We start from the raw sequence: 23,608 nt of genomic DNA, 5'->3' as shown, positions 1-23,608 counted from the left end.
GTATTTGGATAGCTAGGTGTCCATCTATAGAAGACTGAATAAATCAGACATAAACACAAACCCCTGAACTGTAAGATCAGTAGGGTAACATGAGGCACGCCATCAACATAGACAACCAAGTACAAACAGACACATGAAATTATACAAACTACAAAGTTTCTGCTCAGTAAAGGAAGCAATCAACAGAGGAACAAGGAACAGCAGGATGGGAGACAGCAGGATGGTACACAAACTACTCATCTGATAAGGTATTAACACTAAGAACAGATGCACAACAATTCAAATGGTTAGGAATTCATGCCTAGCCTGAGCAAAACTGTAAGACCCTGTTCTCAATATACCAAAAGATGTGTACTTGAAAAAAAAAAGTATGTTTCAAAACAGAATGCCACTTGTAACAAAATAACTATAAAGCAATTTTAATTAATGATGATAAAAACAAGTTTTACAGGGAACCAGGGAGTAGATATGATTATGATACATTGCAGAGATACAATTTCAAAGAATAAAAAACATATTTTCAATCTCCTCTCAAGTTCATTTGTAGCCCCCACCTCCTGCTCCCTTATAGTGATAACTAAACAGAAAATGGCCAAAATAAATATACTAATAAAATGGAAACTTCTCAGAGGACTCAGACAGAAAATGGGCACAACACAGTGAGTGAACTGCTGGCTGGTCATCCATGCACTCAGCCTTTCTGTTTCCTGTAGCCCAGTGGTCTTAGACTCCTCCTCTTCTTACAGTTCCTACTAAATGCATCACCAGGCACTTGGCTTTCCCATCAGTCTATCTGACGGACTTTCTTTTTAAATTATTTAAAACTATGTGTGCATGTATGCAAATGTGCGACCTTGTGAAGGTGTGTCATGTGTGAGCGCAGGTGGCTGTGGAGGCCAGAAGAAACCATCCGATTCTCGAGGGTGGGAGTTATAGGCAGTTATGAGACAACCAGTGTGGATGCTGGAAATCAAATTCAGGACCTCTGGTTAAAACTCAGACATACTAATCTCTCCAGCTCAAGTTATACTATTCGTCACATTGGTCTGGCTAAATAAACCATCTGTTAAGAGTTGACACATGAGATAAACAGTTTCTATTGATAATTGCAATTCCAAAGCACTTCAATATTTAAGGACACTAGAAACAGGAGACTTACCAATATACTCCTCTAGATCAATGAATCCATCAGCATTCTTATCTATATCCTCCATGGTTTCCTAAACAGAGAAGAACAAGATGACTGTTTCTAACTGAACTGCCCAGAAGACAGTATGGTGTGTATGGTTAAAACCAGAAAAGATAACACCTGTAATCCCAGGTTACAGGAAGATCAGCGACAGGAGGATCAGAGAGGATCAGAGCTCATTCTCAAGCTGCAGGTAAAACCAGCCTACATTGCAGCCAAAAATGACACAAAAACAAAAACCCAAACGAAACAAAAAATAAAGGAAGGAAGGGAGGGAGGGAGACTCATATTCTTCTAGATAGAAAATAGTTGAATCACGTCATTGCTTGGCTTCTGAACACCAATCATAGGATATTTGGAGTAAGATTTCCTCTAATTATTAACTTTATGACATATCAATGAAATGGAAAAATACATTCTTTGATACACAGTTTTATGATAAGCCTAAGGCACTGAAGAAAACAATGATGCTCCTTGGCTTCTGCATGCGGCCACTGGCGCGGACAGGCACTGGCGCGGGCAGGCACTGGCGCGGGTGGGCAGGCACTGGTCCACCACAGAGCAGATAAACACATAGGGAGCAGCAGGAGAAGTTGGGCTGCCGCCGGGAACCCTGGCCCATACCCACCTGCACGACTATGTCTTTCATGTAGTCATATTCCTCAGGGTGCAGGAAAGCTGTAAACTCCTCCTTTGTGGCAATTAGGTCTCCATCTTTGTCTGCCATTTTAAACCTTCGCTCATCTCTAACCATCATCTGTTTATAATTAAATCCATCATCAGGGTCTGGATCATCTAGAAAACAAAAATTTAGGTAAAATCTTAAAAAGCTTCCAGAGAACTCAAAAAAGTAAAGGGAACAGACAGATTTCAAAAAAGATAAACCAAACAATGAATGTCCAGGTGAAGCTAAACCAAGCATGAAGAAATGATTTTTGATTTCTGAAGCAGCAGTTGAAAGACACTTTGTTTTGAACTAAAGCTTTGCTGATCACACCTCCAAATCAGGTCCAAGCGAAAGGTAAAGGGCTGCCATTCAACATGGAACCGGCTCCCAATGCCCTAACTCGGTGTGCGCTGTCTCATCGCTACTGCTGTGGAGGTTACTAGAAGACCCGAATGTCTTCCGTCTATCTGGGAGGCAGTGCCTACTAATAGCAGGTCAGAAAAAGATACCAGATCTCTTTGTCTTTTCTTTTCTTTTCTTTTTTTTTCCGAGACAGGGTTTCTCTGTATAGCCTAGGCTGTCTTGGAACTCACTCTGTAGACCAGGTTGGCCTCGAACTCAGAAATCCGCCTGTCTCTGCCTCCCAAGTGCTGGGTCTAAAGGCGTGCGCCACCACCGCCTGGCCAGATCTCTTTTTCTTAAGTGCCTTAGTCTTATGATCTGGAGTTACAGATGGCTGTGAGCCACCATGTGGTTGTTAGGAATTGAACCCAGGTCCTCTTCAAGAGCAACAAGTGCTCTTAATTGCCCAGCCAACTTTCCAGATCTTGGGCAAGAAATATAACTGTATCTCAGTCTACTCATCTGTAACATGAGATTTCACCTGCCTTACTGGTGGTTATAAAAAGTATAAATAAGAAACAAACAAACAGCTGGTGGTGGCAGCAGCAGTGGTGCAGGCCATTAGCCCCAGCCCTCGGGAGGCAGAGGCAGGCCAATTTCTGCAGTGGAGCCTAGCCTGGTCTACAGAGTGAGTTCCAGGACAGCCACAGCTATACAGAGAAACCCTGTCTAGAAAGAAAGAAAGAGGGGGGGGGGAGGGAGGGGGGGGGGGGCGCCGAGGAAGGGAGGGAGGGAGGGAGGGAACCAAGCTAAAGAGCAACATCTGGCATATATAGCAACATCTGGTATATATAGCAACATCTGGTATATATAGCAACATCTGGTATATATAGCAACATCTGGTATATATAGCAACATCTGGCATATATAGCAACATCTGGCATATATAGCAACATCTGGCATATATAGCTGGCACCCAGTAACTATGAGCTATTGCCATTTTTATAAAATGTTAAACTTCCATTAAGACTCTGGGTATCAAAGGTCTTTTGTCTCATTTCATTTTAAGGACACTTAGACTCAAGCAAAAAGAACATCATCATTTTGAATGGTCCAACTAACACCACCCTCAACAACATCTACTGGGAATTACAAGTAAAAATGCAGACTGGTCCCGAGTTACAGCAAGTAGGTCAATGGTGTATCAGGAACAAAGGCAGGGGGAAAGTTAAGGCACAAGGAATCTTTGGGAAGTGACAGATACATTCTAGATGTTAATTATACTGTGATCAAGCTTTTATTAGAAAATAAATACTATAATATGGAACTGGAGAAACGGCTCAGTGGTTAAGAGCACTTGTTGCTTTCCCAGAGGACCTGGGTTCAATTCCCAGCAACCACATGGCAGCTCATAAGTATCTGTAACTCCAGTCCCAGGGGATCCAGTGCCCTCTTCTGGCCTCCTCTGGCACACAGAAACACACATACATACTTAAAAAAAAATCAAGATATAACCAAGTGGAACATAGAGTAATCTGACTGTTACATAATCTAAGTTATACAAGCAGCAGCTGTTTTCCACAATGGTATCTAGGAGACTACACTTTAATTTCTGTAAACTGAAAAGATATAAAGGATCTTTGAGGTGTGAGGATACTTTGAGAAGTAGAGAATATCATATTAAACGTATGAAGTTATTGTTCCTGAAACACCAAGTAAAAAGGCATGGTATCAAAAAGCTCACTGGTCTCTTTGAACAATACCACCACATTGTTGACCTCTGATATTAGAGGGCACTCTCCCTGTATTTTAAGCACAAACAAGGAAACAAACAAACAAACAAACAAGCAAACAAACAAAAGGCATAGTGACTCAAGCCTTTCACCCTAGCATTCCAGAGGCTAAGTGGTAAAGGCAGGCAGATCTGTGAGTTCAAGGCCAGTTTGGTCTATATAGGAAGCTCCAGGCCATCTAAGATTTCATACTGAGACCGTTTCAAAAAAACAAAACCAACTCCCCCCTACAACAATCAAACACCCAAGTCATTAGAGAAACAACACAAAACAAAAATAAAAACTGTCCTATCCTGAAAACTAAGTAGCTTGAAGTTTCTTTGTTGATTGTCAAAAATTTAGTAAAGAGCACTAGTATTGAATCACATGAGGCCGTGGGATTCTGCATAGGTAAACTCAAAACCATAATAGGTTAGGGATGAAGGATGGAAAGAAAATAACATCTTCTTCAAATACTAAGTTGTAGTTTTAAAACAAATACCAAGTTTTGGTAAAATTATGTAACATAAGTCAATTTATGCATTCAGACTAGACTCCCAGGAGCCCTCTGTCCCCTTCTTTGCAGTAAAACATGGAGACTAGAATCAAGCAGCCGGACAGCAACACACTCCTATAAAAGAACAGAAAAAGGAAGGCACACTACTTTAAGTGTGGCATTTATCCCAAGCACCAGTTTACAGTCCCTGCTGGCCTTGCTTACAGCCTCTGGCCAATCTTGGTATCTTTTATTTTACTTATTAGAGAGACAGAGTGCATACAGTACAAATGTTCCTTTTGTGGAAAGTGGAATCACTGAATAACCTTTAAAAGCTGAGATGATTTATACACAAACTCAAAATGAATCAATAATACATTCTCACAAAACTCCTCAGCATGTCTCTAAAGCCAACTTGTTACCCCCTGAGGGCTCATTACCCACAGCCCTCCTGGGAAAGAGGCCTTATAAAGACATTACTTCTTCAGCTAGTGCTTTGCCTTGTGCTTTGTCTCAGGCTGTAGAAATACCCACTACATTGAATCATCAGCCCTGTGATGCAAGAAAGCTCTCAACAGATTTTTATGCACATAATTATACACAGTTGAAGCAGAATCTGGACAGCAAGGGAGTACCCAAGCCGAGCAGAGATTTATTAGCAAACCATTGTTGAGATCACGGATAGTCTAGCCTATCCTTTGCTTCATATTTATAATTAACTTTGATTGACTCAGAAGAGTGTTGGGTCTCAGCCAGAGGGCAGGAAACAGGAATGCTCTCCATCTGTGCTGGGTTCTTAATACACATGTTCTTAATTGGGTGGGTATGTTTGGTTCTTGGCTAAATGTCAAGACCTGAGAGACTTTAGTCTTAGGAACGAGAACAGGCCCAATACAGAAATAAGTCTCCACCAGAAACGCATTCGGCCCTGTAATTAACATAGACAGCTGGCTACCTGGTGGGGAAATGGACCTTTACACACTCCTTACTAGTCAGTTAGTTTCCTGTAATTCTAACTTGCCTAATTCTAGAATTAAAGTACAAAAAGTGCCATTTATATATTCATGTCTCAAGTTGAAACTATTTACAACGTAGGAATCTCTATTAATAAAGCACCTTGCTCACCAGCTCAGTAAGACTGCCACCTGGAGTTCAGCAGCAGGCAAGCAGAAAAGCATCAATGTCAAAGAAAAAATTATTAACCAGTGGCCTCAACAACAAAAAGGCTACCAAATCAATAACAAAGCAATCAAAGTAACATTTGCCTTGAAGCATTTGCAAAGCAGGCGCATATAAACTCACGTGCCAGAGAAAACAAATGGGAGATTTTCACTTGTAAACTTCAGTAAGCATGACATACTGACAGTTATCTTATTTGAATTTTATTTCATTCATTACCAATAGTTTCCTCTTATTCTAACCAGTTACAAAAAATCTAATTTGATTTGAATTTCAGGCCCCAAATTTGAATAGTACCATGGTAAGATACCTCAAAACAAAGCCTCTTGTTCTGCACTGCTGGAACAATACAGTTTTTTACATGAAACTTACTCTAAAGAGGTATATGTACGTATATACCTCTTTAGGCTAAGTTTATATATCTTTATTTATATATCTTTATAGAAAAAAATGGCAAAATACATTTGCAGTGCTCAAGACGTACATGTCAGTCTATGGAGGACCAAAATTAAAATTTAAAACATATAATATACAAATTTTAAAATAATGAAACAAAGGGGAGTCAACTCAGAATCAAACTACTGAAGTCCAGCACAGTATCCCCCTCTTTCCTGTCTGACCCATTTGTTTCTTTGACTCAAGACCACACAGTCTCGGCCAGCCTGACATCTCGCCCCTTACCCAAGTAAGTGCCATAAGTCACGTTCCTGTACTCATCCCAGGAGATTAAGCCGTCTTGATTCATATCAAATTCCTGCCACTGGTTTTCAACATTGTCATATATGTATTTCTTCTGGGCGTGCTTAATCCAGGACTTCAGCTCCCCCTCCGTCACAAACCCATCTTTATCGGCGTCTATTTTATCTACAATCATTCTACAAGACAAAACAGTCGGGTTTCAAGGGCCAGGTCCACAAAGCTTTTTCCCCCAGATAGTAGGGACCTACCTAAAACGTAGCCGTAGGTGGCATTTTTATACTCCTCCCAGGACACGAGGCCATCCTCATTGAGGTCGTGCCCCTTCCACTGCCGCTCTACATCCTCGTGAATCCAGCGCTTTTGTGCAAACTTAATCCAGCCTTTGAGTTCATCCACAGTGACAAACCCATCCTTGTCGCCATCTATTTTACTTACAATCTTTCTGTAGAAAATGCAGAGAAATCCAGCAAGAGGTTAAAAAAACAACAAGTCTCTGGACGTAGCCAGGAGTGTGCTGTGACCATAGAGGTATCGCCCAGGTCTAACACAAGGAAATTTTAAAAAAAAAACCAAAAGTTTCCAAAACAGACAATGGAATACTTTGCACTTTGTTGGCCTGTTCCTGGTGTAACAAGCCGTCTGGAAAAGGTGAAGAGATCATGGCCAATGACCCAGCCAGTCTCTTTGTAGTTAGGTGGGTCTAACCTGAACGCCCAGTCCACCTGGGCTCTCAGTTCTACATCAAACATGATGTAAATCTTTCTGTTTTTCTTTACTGTTTACTAGAGCAGGTCTACCTCTTGGTGAATAATCACGAGCACTAATAATGACTTCCTTAGCACTTAAGATATCTAAATCAGACTTTAAAAAGTTACTTGCTTTTAGAAAAGAGCTATACTTTTGTTAAAATATAGAGATATATTTTTTTCAAAAAGCTCTCTGGTAAGACCCTGTCTCAAAAAAAAAAAAAAATCCACAGATAACATATATTTTATGGCATGACAATTGTAAAAAAAACAAATGAATGTAGAGGCACTAATCTCCAAAATAACTAGCTTTTATGAATTATATCAAATTGGAGATTATATATATAACTTCATAAGAACAGTACTCTGAGGAAATGATATGAAAAGAATATGCATTCCTGGTTACAAGACTGTTAATAAGCTGAAAGGTTTATTAGTAAGCAGATTATAAAGCAAAACAACAAAGCTAAATAAAGCATGAATATACTTCCTTTATAGCCTTCTTTCTTCTATATATGTCATTATAATTAAGGATTTAAAAATAAGTCAATGTGCTTTGAGTGTGGCTCAGAAGTAGAGTGCTTGCCTGTCACTTGTGAGGACCTGAGTGTGACCTCCAAATAAATGCTCATGATATAAAAACTCTAAAGATGTAACTTCCTATTTATAGAGGGCTCAGCAGTCTAAGTAGAGCCACACAGTAAGCAGCCCAGTTTACAATGGACACTGTATCAAAGCTTTCAGGAAGCGAACAGTCAGCACATCCTATGCTTGATGGAAAACGATACATGCTGGTAACAAATGCACTTTCTTAGCTCTTGTTTGTCTCATGTCTAGAGCATGAGAAAGGGATTACAAATCAGAGCTCTTCCTAGCAAGTCTGTAACAGCCTCATACAGATATAGCCTCACCTTGGTTACCTAACTCTCAACTCTCGACTCTAGCACTCTCCCTCAGAATGTTCGCTCTTCTAACTTCAGCCTACAACACTGACAGAAAAGGGAATGCACCAAGATGGCATCTCCTAAACACCCCCCTCCCCCAGCCCTGGCTGCATGGACACAGGGTAAGTTTTATCAGAGAATTTTAATAACAGTACCAGATTAAGAAAACTTCTGCATTATCTATATGGTACTTGCTACCAATGGAACCACTACTAAGAAAAAAAAAGTAGGCAGAGTATCGGAACCCCTCCTAACCCCAGAAGGTATTTTTAAGTCATTATAAATAAATATCCTGAAGGACTGCCCAGATAAAATAGGCATATGACTGTTCAAGATGAGCGTCTCTCAACAAAGGTTAAGGCTGCAGAGCATTCTATCCCAGATAAACACACCAAATGTATTAATCCAGGGATTAGCAAACTCTTTTTGGAAAGAGTTAGTAAATATTTTCACTTCACGAGCCATATATAGCCTGTTGTACGTGTACACACAAACAACCTTCTGAAAGGAAGTAAGGGATGGAGAGATGGCTCAGGGGTTAAGAACAGGACTCAGGCTCAGTTCCCAAAACCCACATCACGGCTCACAGCCATCCATGACTCTAGTTCCAGGGATCTGATGCTTTCTTCTGACCTCTGCAGACACCAGGCATACCTGTGGTGCATATATATATATATGCTGGCAAGACATTCATACACATAAAATAAAATAGATCTAAAGGGACTGTAGCTCAGCTGGTACAGAGCTCACCTAGCATGATAGAGCTCACCTAGCATGCATGGAGCTCTGGGTTCAATCACCAGTACCACTTAAACCCAATGGAGTGGCACATGACTGTAACCCAGCACTGAGGAGGTAGGGGCAGGAGCACCAGAAATTCAAGTCGTCCTCAGCTATATAGTATGTTCAAGGCCACCCTGAGATAGTCAAAACACTATCACATAATATTCCTTCCCCCTTTTAAATAAAACAACATAGAAAAAAGCTGACATAACAGCTCATGCCTGAAAATTCTAGCACTGAGCCAAGCATGGTGGAACATGCCTTTAAACTCAGAGTGGCAGAGACAGGTGCATCTGTGAGTTCTAGACCAAGGCAGGGCTGTACAGTGAGACCCTGTCTCAAAAAACAAAAACAAAGAAAAGAAAAAAAAGTCCTAGCACCCAGGAGATATGTCTGTAATCTTAGAACTAGGAGACAAAAGTGGACAAATAACCCCAAGAAGGAGGCCATCTTGTTCCATGCAGTGAGATACTATCTCAAAAGACCAAAAAACCCAAGCCAATACAAGCACAAAGTTCTACTTGTCAACATTAAGAGAAAAAGATACTGAAAATTATGTTCTAAATTTGTTCTGAAAATGCTTATTAAAGATTTCAAAAATAGTTTTAATTTTTGTAATGATATACAATGATTTTCTCCTTAATAATTACTATTATAGAATGACAGGGGAGAAAGGGGTGACTGTGATTTACAAATTTTGATGAACAGTTAGCTACCAAATCAATATTTTAAAATGCCACAGTAGGAGTTTATCTGGGATCTTCTCTCTTGGGGAAAGAGAATCTCTATGTAATCTAGGCTTGAATTAGCAATCCTTTTCCTTTAGTCTCCAAGTACTGGTGTGCTGTCCAGGCTTCACCTAAGAGTCTTGCTTCCAAACTAATTACTGCATTAATGAAGGATGTCTGTCACTATCTCTAAAATTTGGGGAAAACAAACTATTTACTTCATTTATAAATTGTATTAAAAACACGGCTTCATCAGGTTTTCTAATAGTATATAGCCTACTCAATGTGCTGAACTTTTGATATTTACTGGTGGTAAAAATGAAAACTCTTTCTCTACTGAAAGCTGCTAGCAAAGCTACTCTACTACCTGCAAAGCCAGAGGAGGCTCACTGAAGTCCTATATACCCTAGGTGACCCCAAGCCTAAAGGTCACCATTATTTAAGAGTAATTCCACAGAGACTCATTCAGACCAAAGTATAGGTTGGGCATATAATATTAACAGGTATGACACACAGGCTTGATAGCACCCTTATCTACTGCTCTTTTCAGCCTAAAATGTTAGCACGGTTAGAAGCTTAAAGCTAAAAGCAAGCATGGTTTCTCAAAGACAGAGAAGCAACCTAATAGAAAATTGGCTTTGTGATGTATGTTTCTGAATCTATCTTCAAATGTTAAGCAGTAGTTTATTCTACAGAGCAAAATCTTTTTATTACCTACATCAGTGCTGAAGAATAAAACAGTATACACTTTAGTCACACTTTAGGTAACACAAAGAATAAATTGATATTTAAGTTTCTATAAAAGTAAACTCTAGAATAGTATCTTATAATCATAGCATTGCACACAATGGCAAAAGAATAGCAGTGTAGTACCACTGCTACACAAATCTCTTTTTTTTGTTGTTTTGTTTTTTCGAGACAGGGGTTCTCTTTATAGCCCAGGCTGTCCTGGAACTCACTCTGTAGACCAGGCTGGCCTCGAACTCAGAAATCCGCCTGCCTCTGCCTCCCAAGTGCTGGGACTAAAGGCATGCGCCACCACCGCCCGCACACATCTCTTGAAAACAGTCTACAAAGCCAACCAATGGTACTCATTCAGGAAAATATTTTCACAGATTGACCTTTATTTTCTTAAAAATCAGAGTTTCGAAAGAGCCAAGAAAAAAAAAAAAGACATGTATAAAACTCCAAAAAAGTGAGTTTCGGATTCTACTAGGTGTAGATTTAAGAACAGAGAAAAAGTTTCGTGTGACTGTGTCTCACCTGCTGGTGTTCTCTGTGCCACATGTGTGCAGCGGCTGTGGGGGCCAGACGGGGACATGGACGGAGCCCCTGGAACTCGAGTTAGATGGTGTTGGGCTACAACAGAGTGCTGGGAACTGAACCCAGTCCTCTGGAAGAGCAGTCAGTGTCCTCACCCACTGGGCCATCCTACCAGCCCCTCTGCTGAGTCTTTAGGTTAAGAAGCTGCTTAGGACCACAGAACTTGACTAGAACAGCATCACTGAAAGCCTATTCTGAAAATGAGGCCATCATTTGGTAAGTCATTTTTGTCTTTACTTCTTACTGTTCTGTTTTATTAGGTACTGGGGATCAAGTACAGGACCTTGAATAGACAGGGAAGTGTTCTTCCATTAAGCTAGCCCCCCAACCCTGGTTTTGTTGTAGATGACATCATCATGTCACAATGTCAAAAGGTTGGACACTCCTGTTAAAATGGTTGGTTTGACTTTTATTAAAGAACACCAACAGGGCTGGAGAGATGGCTTAGCAGTTAAGAGCACTGACTGCTATTCCAGAGGTCCTGAGTTCAATTCCCAGCAACCACATGGTGGCTCACAACCATCTGTAATGGGGTCTGATGTACTCTTCAGGTGTGTCTGAAGACAGCTATAGTGTACTCATATAAATAAAAATAAATCTTAAAGAAAAAAACCACCAACTTTACAGAAATAGGGAATCCAGTTTCTAGTTTATTAGGTACTTAAACTACTTAGCCTGGGCTCAACGGATAAATTACAGAAGGTTTTTCAAAATTAAAAGCAGCAGAACTAAGAACTCCCATATAATGTTCTGGAATTAAGATGATCAGTTTAAGCTGGATATAGTACTACTGGTACTTTAGGGAAAATATATTATTATTTTAAAATCATGTGTTGTCAATTGCATGAGTGCAGGTGTCCTTGGAGTCTAGAAGGCATCAGATGACCTAAAACTTGAGTAACAGATGGATGGGTAACTCTTGACACAAGTACTGAATCTGGGTCCTATGAAAGAGCAGTATGTGTTCTTAGCCATCTTTCCAGCCTACTGCCTTCTGGGTACTTTTATGAAGATGATTTTGCTTTGTAGAAGAATGAGGTGCAATTGTTATTCAGTGGAGAAGTATATGACAGCAGGAATTTTATTAGATTTTAGAGATAGCAATTCTCTTGTTAGTACTCAGAAGACGAGCTTGGCACAGATTTAGTAGTGACTGAATCAGAAAAGGAAAATTAAAAAAAAAGACTGCTGGTGTTTCTCAACCTAGTAACCTCTGGACCTTTCCCCTGGCCAAGGACAGACATCTTACCCAAGTCTTTCCTTGCTCTCTTCTGGTGTCAGCTGATCAAAACTCTTTGCCTCTTCTGCACCCAAGAAGGCATCATGGTCATAGTCAAAATTCTGAGCATCATTGTGAACTTTGTCGCTGAGCTGAGGCTCATGGTGTACTCGGTCCTTCTTTTCTGTAGGCTTGCTCAAAGCAAAGGCTGTGCACAGGGACAGGCACATAAGAAACTGACGCAGGTCCATGATAACCAATCTTAAAGGAAAAGGAAAGGTAGTTAACATCGAAGGCAGTATGCTTGATAACAAGCAAGAAATCAAAATGTGTCTCAATTAAATTATTAATTTGATATGTCCATGTATCTAAGTCTTTTATATTACCCAAGTATCATTACTTAATTTGTAAAATGAGTACAGTAGGTTATTAGACCTCCAGTTACTGTAGTAGGACTGTTTCCTTTATGACTCTAGGCTAGTTAGGAATTTATAGTTCAAATAACAACTTTATAGTTTTTTCCTCAAGGAACACCAAAAAAAATTTGGCCTTTTTGTTAAAAATGCTAACAAAACTGAAAAGACAAGACGAAGGTCCTTTGCTTTTCTACTTTTGTCAGTGATCTGGTCTTCAAATATATTATTTTGAATATTAGAATATCACCTAGAAGAGTTAAGTGCCCCCCTTTAGAATTTCTCAAGTTGAATCCACCATTGGTGGTTTTCAAAGCTTCTCTGGTGACTGAGAATCACTGGAGCAGGAACCACTCACATACTCAATAGCCGTCTTGCCCCATAGCACCACAAGTCTCTCATCAGCCTAATCTTGAATCACCAACCCATTTGGATGTCAGTTCGAAAGTTAACAATAACTTTATCTATCTGCATAGTTGCATTTCCCAGACTTACTCAGGCACAAAGACCCCCCAGGTACTATACAGAGTTCAGATTCCCGAGCTCTGTGTACATGTGTCTGTGTATTGCCATGTACAAAGACCTGCTCGCACCCCCCCACCATAGTCACAGGTGAATCTAATGTGCATAAGCCTGGAACACTAATGAAAAATGGGGCACAAATCCCAGAGACACTGTCAGTTAAAAGCTGACAGTGTTAACAGTTAAAAACCTGTTTCATGACAGGCATCATGGCAAATGCCTTTAACCTAGCACTTGGGAGGCAGAGGCAGGTGGATCTCTATGAGTTGAGGCTAGTCTGGTCTACAGAGTAAGTTCCAAGACAGCCAGGGCTGTTACACAGAAAAACCCTGTTTTGAAAACCAAAACAAAATAAAAATACAAAAACTAATTTCATACACTTTACAAACAACTTATACTATTACTAGAGAGGGACAACATCAAAACCTTAACATTAAACAAAGGGAATAGCCAGGTAGTGGTGGCGCACGCCTTTAGTCCCAGCACTTGGGAGGCAGAGGCAGGCGGATTTCTGAGTTTGAGGCCAGTATGGTCTACAGAGTGAGTTCTAGGACAGCCAAGGCAATTCAGAGAAACTCTGTCTCGAAAAACCAAAAAAAAAAAAAAAAAAAAAAAAAAAAAAAAAAAGGAATAGTTTTCCTGGGCTTTCATATTTTTATTACACTTAATACGTGCATTGGTATTTTGCTTGCATTCATGTCTGTGTGTGGGTGTGAGGTCCCCTGGAACTAGAGTTAAAGACAGTGTGAGTTGCCATGTGGGTGCTGAGAATTGAACCCAGGTCTTCTAGAAGAACAGTCAGGGCTCTCAACCACTGAGATGTCTGTCCAGCACTGGGCTTTCATATTTTAATTAATATTTTCACTGTGGAACACGAATGCTGAATGTCTACACTCCCATTCTATCAGTGAAAAATAAGTGTTTTTTTTTAAAGCAATTTCACAATACTTCTTATTCTTCCTCTATTATGCCTAATCCCTGGTATCTCTGAATGTGCCTTTATTTGGAAATACAGTCCTTGTAGATGTAATCAAATTAAAATGAAGTCATACTCATTTAGTGAGGGTCCAAAGACGGGTGTCCTACAAAAAAGGAAATTTGGACATAGATTTAGGAGGCTCTGCTATGATAGGCAGAGATAGAAGTGATACACAGGAGAGTCAGGGACTGCCAAAGACTGCTGACAGCTACCAGACCAGAGAGGGAACATCTTTCAAAGAGAGGATGGCCGACAACACCTGTGCTTGAACTTTTAGCCTTCTTAACTGCTAGAGGATATAGATTTCAGTTCAAAAAACAAGTCAAGGACAGGTGAGATGGATGGCTCAGGGGTAAAGTGCCTCTTACTTAAAGCCTGGAATCTGATCCCCAGAACCCACATACAGGGGAGAGAAAGAACTGACCCCACATGAAGCTGTCCTCTGACCTCCACAAGTTCATACCCATATTATTCACACAAGTAGTAATTAAAACAGAACCAAACTACTACTTGGTTTGTTGCAATTTGTCACTACATCCACAAGAAATGAATACAAGTTACAGTAGTCAGGGATGCTACATCTTCTGAAGATTAAACCTCAGCAACAAAGGGTTCCTCTTCCCTAGGGACAACACTAGTGAAACTAACTAGTCTAAGCATTCACATGTATATGCAAATACTTATCCAATCAGAAAATTCTCTCAGCAAAGCATCTAACTTAGAAGCTGTTAATCAAATTGCAACCCCAAAACACCTCTATCTGGTTCTGTTTCAAAATTTTAGGAAGTAGAACAAAGGAAGAGAGCTGTGTAAGGGAATATGGAAATTAAATATGCCAATGTATTATACATCCTTCAATATGTCCACCTCCCCATCCTCAAATAGTGGCTTAATGAATTTAAACCATTAATTTGGCTTTATAGAGCCCTCTGGATTACAAAAACTAATAAAATGCTTAGCACAGCCAATGGTAATCATGCTTATTATATAAAAGTCCTTAAAAATAAATGAAGCAGCCAGGCATGGAGCAAATGCTTTAAATCCTAGCACTGGGGAGGTAGAAGGAAGAGGATCTCTATTGAGTTTGAGGCTAGCCTGGTCTACAAAGTGAATTCCAAGATAGCCAGGGCTACCCAGTCTCAAAAAACAAACAACCCCTCTCCCAAACAAAACAAAACAAAAAAACAAAAACCCAAAACAAACAAAGAAAAAACCCAAACAATAAAAACCCCAAACCAACCAACCAAAAAAGAACAAGGAAAGGCTGGGAAGTTAAGAGCACTTGCTGCTGTTCTAGAGGAGAAGGGTTTGATTCTCAGTACCCACCCACAGGATGGCTCTCTTGGTCTGTAACTCCAATCCCAAGGAATATGACACTCTCTTCTGACTTTCCCAACCACACAAACCAGTCTTTCCCAGAGAGCCATTACTTCAAGCTTATCTTCACCCACACTATCTGTACTTGCCTGATTCTGTTTCCTCACCATCTACAGTCGCTTCAAAATCTGGTCTTCTATCTTATCACTAAATAAAGTGCCCAACCAGGACCAGCCAACTGGCAAAGCCAAGGGCCAGTCTTCTCTGCAACAGACAATAAGAAACTTGTACTCTGAATAATTTTTTTTTTAAAGTTCTGTAAGGAAGATGGCTTAGTGGGAAGAGTGCTTGCTGGGCCAGCAATTAGACCCAAGCTAAAATCTCCAGCACCCCAAAAGCCCAGCACAGTGAAGAGTGAAGACAGGAGGATGGGTGGAGCTTCTGTAGATTCAGTCAAAGAGCTTGTCTCAAAAGGAACAAGGAGGTGGAAACTGACACACAGACACACTGAGTTACAACAACAAAACATTAAGTTAGAGACTCTAGGCAAGCCTAGGCTATGGCTGAGATTAAGTCTCTAAAAAAAACCCAAAAGGTCTAGCTAGTATGGTGACCACTAGCCACATGGACTAGTAAACATTTAAAATGTAACCAGTGGAAACTAAGACATGATTAGAAGTGCTACATTTTATATAAATGACTATACTCACCCTGTTTCAAAAAATTAAGTTTCCTTGAAAGTTCAACTTTTAGCACAAACCTCACCCATCTTTTCTGGCAACTTAGATGGCTATATTAAATTCATCCCTTCAGAAATGTTAATTTAAAGAAATTCCACAATTATTCTGGTTGACCAAAGACCCATTGCTCAATGCTAGCAAGTAGGAGAAATGGGTGTGGTGGTAAAATTCCAGTTTTCTGAGTTAGGATACCCAGCAGAAAGGTACTTCTCCACCCTGGAGCAGAGGACTCTGTGCTTAAGGGTCTACTTTATTTAATGGAAATCAAGGGTAACAACTTGATAGCATTATACTTAACTATACTGAGACCGGGTTGTGAAATCTAGAAATAAAAATGACCTTGTTATTGGCATTCTTCAAGTGCAGACTTTAGTAGAAGAACCACTGGTAGATTGTCACACCAAAGTCAAATCATCCTTGATTTCTTTCATAATGACAAATCATTTTGTACTTGTTCAGTGCAGTCAATTTACACTAGTTTACCAATACATTCTAATAAATCAAGTGAAAGAAATACAGGAGGGCGGAATATCATCAGTTCTACAACCAAAGCAATTAAGCACAAACAAAAATTCTTTGGCCATAAAAATCAATTTACTTATGAGGCTGGAGAGGTGGTTCAGTGTTTAAGTGTACTGACTGCTCTTCCAGAGGACCTGGCTTCAATTCTCAATACCCACAAGGTGGCTAACAACTGTCTGTAACTCCAGTTCCAGAAGAACTCATGCCCTCTTCTGTCCTCTTCAGGACCTGCACATACACGGTGCAGAGACTTATGCAAGCAAAATACCCAAACATAAAATAAAAAAAAATCTCAAACAACACTTCAAGAAAAACAAAAACTTACTGTAAGAAAAAGGTTCTAGAAATTGTGTGTGTGGGGGAAAGGTTCTTTGGAATGAAATTTTAATATGATTCACTGGCCAACTTATTCAAGAAAAACATCAGACAAAAAAATTTTGGTGTCTAGTACTGGATTCTGCTGTATATTTACGTTGAATATGCATAAGAGAATGTGTAGTTATTTTAGACCAGTCAGTGTCGGAAGTCTAAAAAATTTTAAGATCTTAGATGGAAAAAAAAAACCGCAATCAAACAAGATCTTAGATGAAAAGACCATGGTTGATCACCCCAGTTAAAAGAAATCTGCACTGATTACCTTGAAACTCATTTGTATTACTCCACAATAATGACCACAAGCTATACTGTTTTATTTATGTGTGTGTGTGCATGTACATACATGTGGGCACATGTGGGCTCAGGTCAGAGGGCAACTCTCACCTTGCGCCATTATGTGCTGCATCTGAAACCCAGGCTGTCAAGCTTGGCAAACACCTTCAGTGGCTGAGACCTCTCACTTTTGCAGTTTTGTGTGGGTGGGGGTGGGTGGAGGTAGAGGGTCTCACTGAGTCTCATACTGGCCCAGACCTTGTTGCTCAGTGACCTCTGGCTTGAGGCATTTCTCTCACTTGGGCTTTCTAAATGCTAGGATTCCAAGCATAAGTCACCACACCCACCAGATTCTGTAGTTTTGAAACAATTGCTACGTAATATAAATTATTTCTCTACAGTTCCTAATGTAAAGTCTTGTACTTTTTAGAAACCAGTACATTTTATTGGATCAGTTGGGTGATATTTGGGAGCAATTTGGCTTTGATATGCTTTCCAACTCCCAATTTTATGACTGGATCTGGCCAAAAGCCAGCTATTGGCAAATATGTGATTTTAGGAAGTTTGCAAGATGGTTCAGCCAGTGAAGGCATTTGCCACCAAACCTAACAATTTGAGTTGGACCCAAGAATCTACATGGTGGAAGGTGAGAATGGACTTTAACAAGTCATCTCTCTGACTTCCACAAGCATACCATGGTAGGTGTTTACCTGTCCCTGTAAATAAATATTATGTTATTTTATCTGTTTAGTCCTATATGTTATAGCCTAATGGCACTTATATTCAAAGTTCATAGAAAAGCTGGGTGTGGTGGTGCATTCCTTTAATCTTCTCAGTATTCAGGAGGTAGAGATGGGCTGATTTCCTGTGAGTTTGAGGCCAGTCTGGTCTACATAATGAATTCCAGGTCAGCCAAAGCTACCCAGTGAGACTTTCTCACACACAAAACAACATCAAAGCCACAGACAGAAAAAACAAGTTTATATAGAGAGAACCAAGGATCTTAATCAAGCATTTCCCATGACTCTTCCTGGCTATCCCTGAAACATCCCTGGATCATCTATGTTGCAAAGAAATTTGAGCTAATACTAACATATTAGTCTCTTGTACTGAAACAATGATAGAACACATCATTTAACATATCACTATATGAATGGTGCCCAACAATGACGAGAATGACACTGAGAAGAATACCATCCTCTCACACATACTCAGTATTTTTGTGAGCTCATGACTCCTTTTCAATCTTCAAAGTATCCTGTTGGAGACCCCTGAAACACTGTCAAACTCATAGTAGAACTAGACAGACTTGCCTCTTACACAAATAGTAATAGATTATCTCTGGTCCCACATTTGGACCAAAGAACACATAGTGGTGACTATTGCTTGATACTTAAATCTAACTGAATGAGGTCAAATATATATTTGTCCTGGGTCAGCTTTCAGGTATAGCAGAGAATAATTTATCAGCCATTCCAGGTTTCTCTACCTTCAAGTTCAAGTAAATAAACTGGAGTGCTATTATTCCCAATTTATTAATGCTGACTTAATAGTTCATGACAGGAAGTGAATACAATTCTCAAAAAATTCTGTTCCAAGGCTTTGAACGCTTAGGAATTTCGATTAAAGAACCAAAAGTTTTAGCAGAAATCCACTGAGTCTTCCAACTCACGCAAAAGAAATTTTACAAAATGCAAACTACTCTTAATTACAGCAACTATTGGGAATTAAAATTAAGTTCACTTCTGTATACAGCATGTCAAAAATCAGAACACTTGGAAGTGACAAGCAAAAACCGTGATTATTTAAAGGTAATTAACTCCCTAATTAACATGTGAAAACTATTTCCATAATGACAATATGCAGCCAAACATAGTAAACTGAGGCGTTCCTTTCTAATTAACAAGAAGTTTTAAAAATAATGACATTGTGTTTTCATTCGTTTTGTTCTCCATGTTCCTACACCCTGTAAAACAGCTAACACTTTCTTTCTTGGCACTTGCAACTCATTCTCGGGACGTGGCCTTGGGGCGGGGTGGCAGCTTCCAAGAGTCGCGGGAGGTGGCAGGGAGGGATACTACACTGTACCAAATTCTCTCCGACCTTCAGGAAACAAACAAAAGTGACCCTCTAGTCCCAGGGCACTCTGAGTGGAGGGACCCGGGGAGAAGAACAAGGACGCGCGAAACCAGGTACAAAACGGTACCCAGGAGGGCGCAGGGCCCGGGACCTAGTGTCTGCCGAGCTACAACCCTTTCCGCAGAGCTGCGGGACAGCGAGTCGGAGACTGCACACTAGGGGCCAGAGTGGAGAATCGGGCCCTTCTGGGTGCATTGGGACCGGAGTGAAGAAGACCCACTACGAATGGGAACAAGGCCGACGGACAGAATAAGAGCGCACGAGGACCCATCCAGCACCACAGAACTTACCTTTCCCGGGTGCTCCACGCCGCAGGATACCGTAGCCGCGGTTCACCCAGGGAGTCAGCTCCCGTGCACAAGCACCGCCCAACCGGAAGTGGTTTTTAGCCCCGCCCCCATCCGTCTTGTCGGGGTTCCTCACACCAATCACCAGCACGATCACTGCTGACGCGTTGCTTCTCCGTGAGGCCATTGGTCTCACAATCGCGTGGACGGGATTGGCTGGAAATCGCCACGTCCCCGCGAGCGCGCCGAGTTGCGTGGACCGGATTCCCGCCCAGCTCCGGTTGCCCAGCCTGTGGGGACGCTGAGCCCTAGCTCTCTGCTCTTGGGCGTGTGGGCGCGGCTCTCTGACCGTGGCCCACTGACCGCCACGTCCTCATTTACCGCACGCAACCCTGATTCCCAAGGCTTCAAGTGTTATTCTGATAGCTTTCTTCCTGTCTCCAAACCCCTGGGGCCGGAATAATCCCGCCGTAACGTCACTGCCCACCGTGGCTCTTGAGAGACGCAGTTGATCTACTGCAGCAGCTCTCCGTCCCGCCAACATCGACCTTTCAGCTTCGATTCCCACCCACCATGTTCTTTCGCACCTCTGTCCAAACCATCAGGATCCCGGCCTTCCCTAACAGCCTTACATTTCACACCCATGCGGTCTTTGTTCACAAAGCGGCTTCCTCTGCCTGAAAGATCTTTCTCGATTTTTCAGCTACTGAAAGCCATCAGTCATGAAAAAGTCATGAAACAGGTTGTCATCCTGGAATGTCTTAATGGGAGCTGTAGTAGTGACATTGCCAGTGCTCAGTTAAGGTGTTAGTTCTAGGAATCTTTCCTGGTCAGTAAACAAACAGATAATATGTATTTGCTTTCCTGGCAATTTGGATTTTCAGTACACAGCCAGATATCGTTAAGTAACGGTGCTTATCCTTACATCTTCGATTAGACCAAGTGTCAAAATAGGATCCGGCTTGACTTATGCATCAAGAGATCGCAGCTTACAGCCCAGGTCCAAGTAAATTCTCAGCAATATTAAGTGAATGGAATAGAACGCAACCCGTCGCGTTGAAGGCACCAGATTTAAAAGAAACAGGAAATTAGCAATTTAGTTTTGGGTGGAGCGTGAGGGGCAGGGAGAGTTTAAACACAGACTCTGCACAGGATTCTGGACAGTCATACTACCACTGAACTAACCTCAGCCCCATCACCTACTCAGTGCCATGAAATTAAAGCATTATTCATTGAGAGCTACTATATTTTCAGCATACATGCAATGAATAGCACACAAAGCCTCTAGAGTTTAAGTTCAGTCAAAACAAATACCAAGCTCATGAAAGACAATAAAGCAAATTACCTTGCCTTTTTAAGATGAGAAAAGGGTGGCAACTACTGTTTGAGGCGTTCAAACTACCAACTCAAAATACAACTCTCATCTCAGAGAAAGTTTATTCTGGAGCTAAATGTGAGTGACCATGACTAGGAGCCCAGATTATACATACCAATGTAGTAACAGTTTGATGAAGTTTTTATAGTAATAGAACAAAGAAAATTGTTTCAAATACATTGGTGGGAACATCAGAGAATGGGTTACAGCAAAATGGGAAAGCCTTCCTTATAACCCTCAGATAAGTCATCCGAAGACTCGCTTAGCTCTTCAGTTGTGGAAGCTAGTGGTCTGCTAAGACACACATTCCAAGGGAAATTAGTGTTCTGTTTCTACAGTCCACACGACTTGCCTAATGGTCATGACATTGTTGTTAGGTCAGTTACAGAGGAGAGAAGGAAAAGGTTCTTAAATAAATCGATAGTAAGAAGGTTAAATATGTCCTGGAATAATTTGGCTCTGGACTAGTAATGTTCTGACTTCTCCACATCATTGAGGGTCTAATCAGCTAACAAGCCTGAAGAAGGTTCAGTCTGAACGTACACCTGCTCTTTTGGTCCTCGTCCACTCTTCCCCCATTGGCCAAACACTGTATTTTGCACATGATGCAGGGACACATACTACTCACTGAATATTATTAATACTCCATGCTTCTAGGAAACAGTTCCTAGCATCTGGCGTAGATGAGGCTGAATAGTAGGCAGGAGAGCGATCTTCAAGAGAGGGGAATAGCCTGTTAAAACTGTTAAGAAAACAACTTCTGGATCACATCATTAAAATATACTGGCCATGCCAGGCAGTGGTGGCACACGCCTTTAATCCCAGCGCTTGGGAGGCAGAGGCAGGTGGATTTCTTAGTTCGATGCCAGTCTGGTCTACAGAGTGAGTTCCAGGACAGCCAGGGCTACACAGAGAAACCCTGTCTTGAAAAACCAAAAAAAAAAAAATATTGGCCATTATGTTCCAGTTCTATTTTTTAAGTTCTCTGTATTTGTCATGATGTGACACATATTAAGAGTAAAACATGCAAAAAATAGTCAAAAACATTGTCTGGGCCAGTGGCATACAAGTAACTAGTGAAGGAAATGGGCATTTAAACAACCAAAAATTTAAAAAAAACCAAACCAAAAACCCTAATTAACCCTAGCTTGACTGTATATTTACCCTTGTATTTAGAATTACTTGTATTCTGTGAACTATCTTATTTATAACTGAAATTTTAAAACAAATCTGTTTTTTTTTAAATTCTAGTGAGGTGGTTTTCTTTTTAACTGTTTGCTTTGGTTCTGGCCAGCTTGATTTCATAGCTATAATCTCGCTTAGGCTAACCCCAACTCTAGGAAAGACTGATCATCAACAGTTAATTTATCATAGCTCTTACCTATTGGCTACTGGCCAGATCTGTTTTATTAGATTGGTATTAAACCAGATTTAGTTGGGGAAAGTAAATAGAAAGCCACATTGTAAAATAAATTAGATAACAATATAATATTCCTATTAAATTTTCTCTTAACAAGACTATTTGTTTTATGTACAAGATATGAATAACCGTGATAGAGATAAGACTTGTTAGAAATCACAATTTTAATGGGAGGGGGTGTAGCACAATAGTAAAACGCTTGCTTAGCATGCATGAAGGCTCTGGGTTCAATCTTAAACCCTACTTCCATCTCCCAAAAGGAAGTCAGAATGTTAAAGTCCTTGTAGGCATAACTAAATCTTACATTTTATTTTAATGGCAGAAATGGAAATGAGACTCTATTAGGAGTCACTGTAGTTTTCTCTATTTCCTTTTTATTAGCAAAATAAATCATTTAATTTAAAAAATCCCAGCTTATTGTAATGTAGAATACCTTAACCACTCATTTAATGAAGAGACTTCAGCACTTAAGGTATAGAACTTCAAGGATGTTGTAGTTATTAGAGGTGGATGTCTTCTGTATAAATGAATGAAAAGAGTTAACCAAGTCTTCAAGTGCCTCTAGCTAAAGTAAACGGAGGTAAAGTTACTCTGTTCAACATCTGAGCGTATTATAGAGCCTTTTACAGTGTTTAATTGGTTGGATTCATTTTTCTGCAAGAAGAAATGCTCTTAACCACCAAGCCAGCTCTCCAGCCCGACACTTGACTTTTTTAAACATGAAAACTAGTTTTGAGTAAGGTGGGGATTCAAACAAACAAGCACAAAAAGAAGAATAACTTTGTAGGTTCACTAAAACCAAAATTAACAGTATTTATTATATATAGACCAAGCAAAAATTACTACGTATCATAGACACTTTCTGAAAATACCTAATTATAAAAAGGGCTTAAGAAACAAAAAAGAGGAAAGTTACTTGAGATAGATACTTACTTGTCAACGGACTTGAAGATGGGTATTATCCAGCTTTTCTGAAGCCCATACAGATGTGTTCTCAGATGAAGTTTAACATGTTTCATCTTAGAAGTGTGACCAACAATTCATGCCTTCTGGTCTTGTTGAAGTTTTAGAGGTGCCTGGATACATGTTGTCTCTGCCTATCACAATGAAGTCTTTGCTGTGATATCATTCCCCCCCTCTTTCAGTTGATGAATCATCT

At 40.4% G+C, this 23,608-nt stretch overlaps 1 protein-coding gene across 2 annotated transcripts in view; it reads right to left on the bottom strand.

The window, feature by feature from the left end:
- Calu (calumenin) overlaps positions 1-19,740 on the bottom strand; it is a 28,070-nt gene extending 8,330 nt beyond the window's left edge. Inside the window, exons 1-5 of one of the 2 annotated variants that reach the window (XM_028762600.1) lie at positions 19,658-19,740; positions 12,118-12,348; positions 6,593-6,786; positions 1,818-1,984; positions 1,160-1,220 (exon numbers count right to left, since the gene is read on the bottom strand). In XM_028762600.1, the coding sequence (XP_028618433.1) occupies positions 1,160-1,220; positions 1,818-1,984; positions 6,593-6,786; positions 12,118-12,338 (643 nt within the window). In that variant the 5' untranslated portion in view covers positions 12,339-12,348; positions 19,658-19,740. Of the gene's footprint in view, positions 1-1,159; positions 1,221-1,817; positions 1,985-6,326; positions 6,521-6,592; positions 6,787-12,117; positions 12,349-19,657 lie in introns of both variants that reach the window. The other variant, XM_028762601.1, reaches the window with a different exon arrangement.
- Positions 19,741-23,608: the final 3,868 nt, after the last annotated feature.

This window comes from Grammomys surdaster, unplaced genomic scaffold, assembly GCF_004785775.1.
Source record: "Grammomys surdaster isolate TR1022 unplaced genomic scaffold, NIH_TR_1.0 134, whole genome shotgun sequence".
Classification (NCBI taxonomy): domain Eukaryota; kingdom Metazoa; phylum Chordata; class Mammalia; order Rodentia; family Muridae; genus Grammomys; species Grammomys surdaster.
The sequence above is the reverse complement of the archived record's forward strand: the minus strand, read 5'-3'. Positions and strand labels throughout refer to the sequence as shown.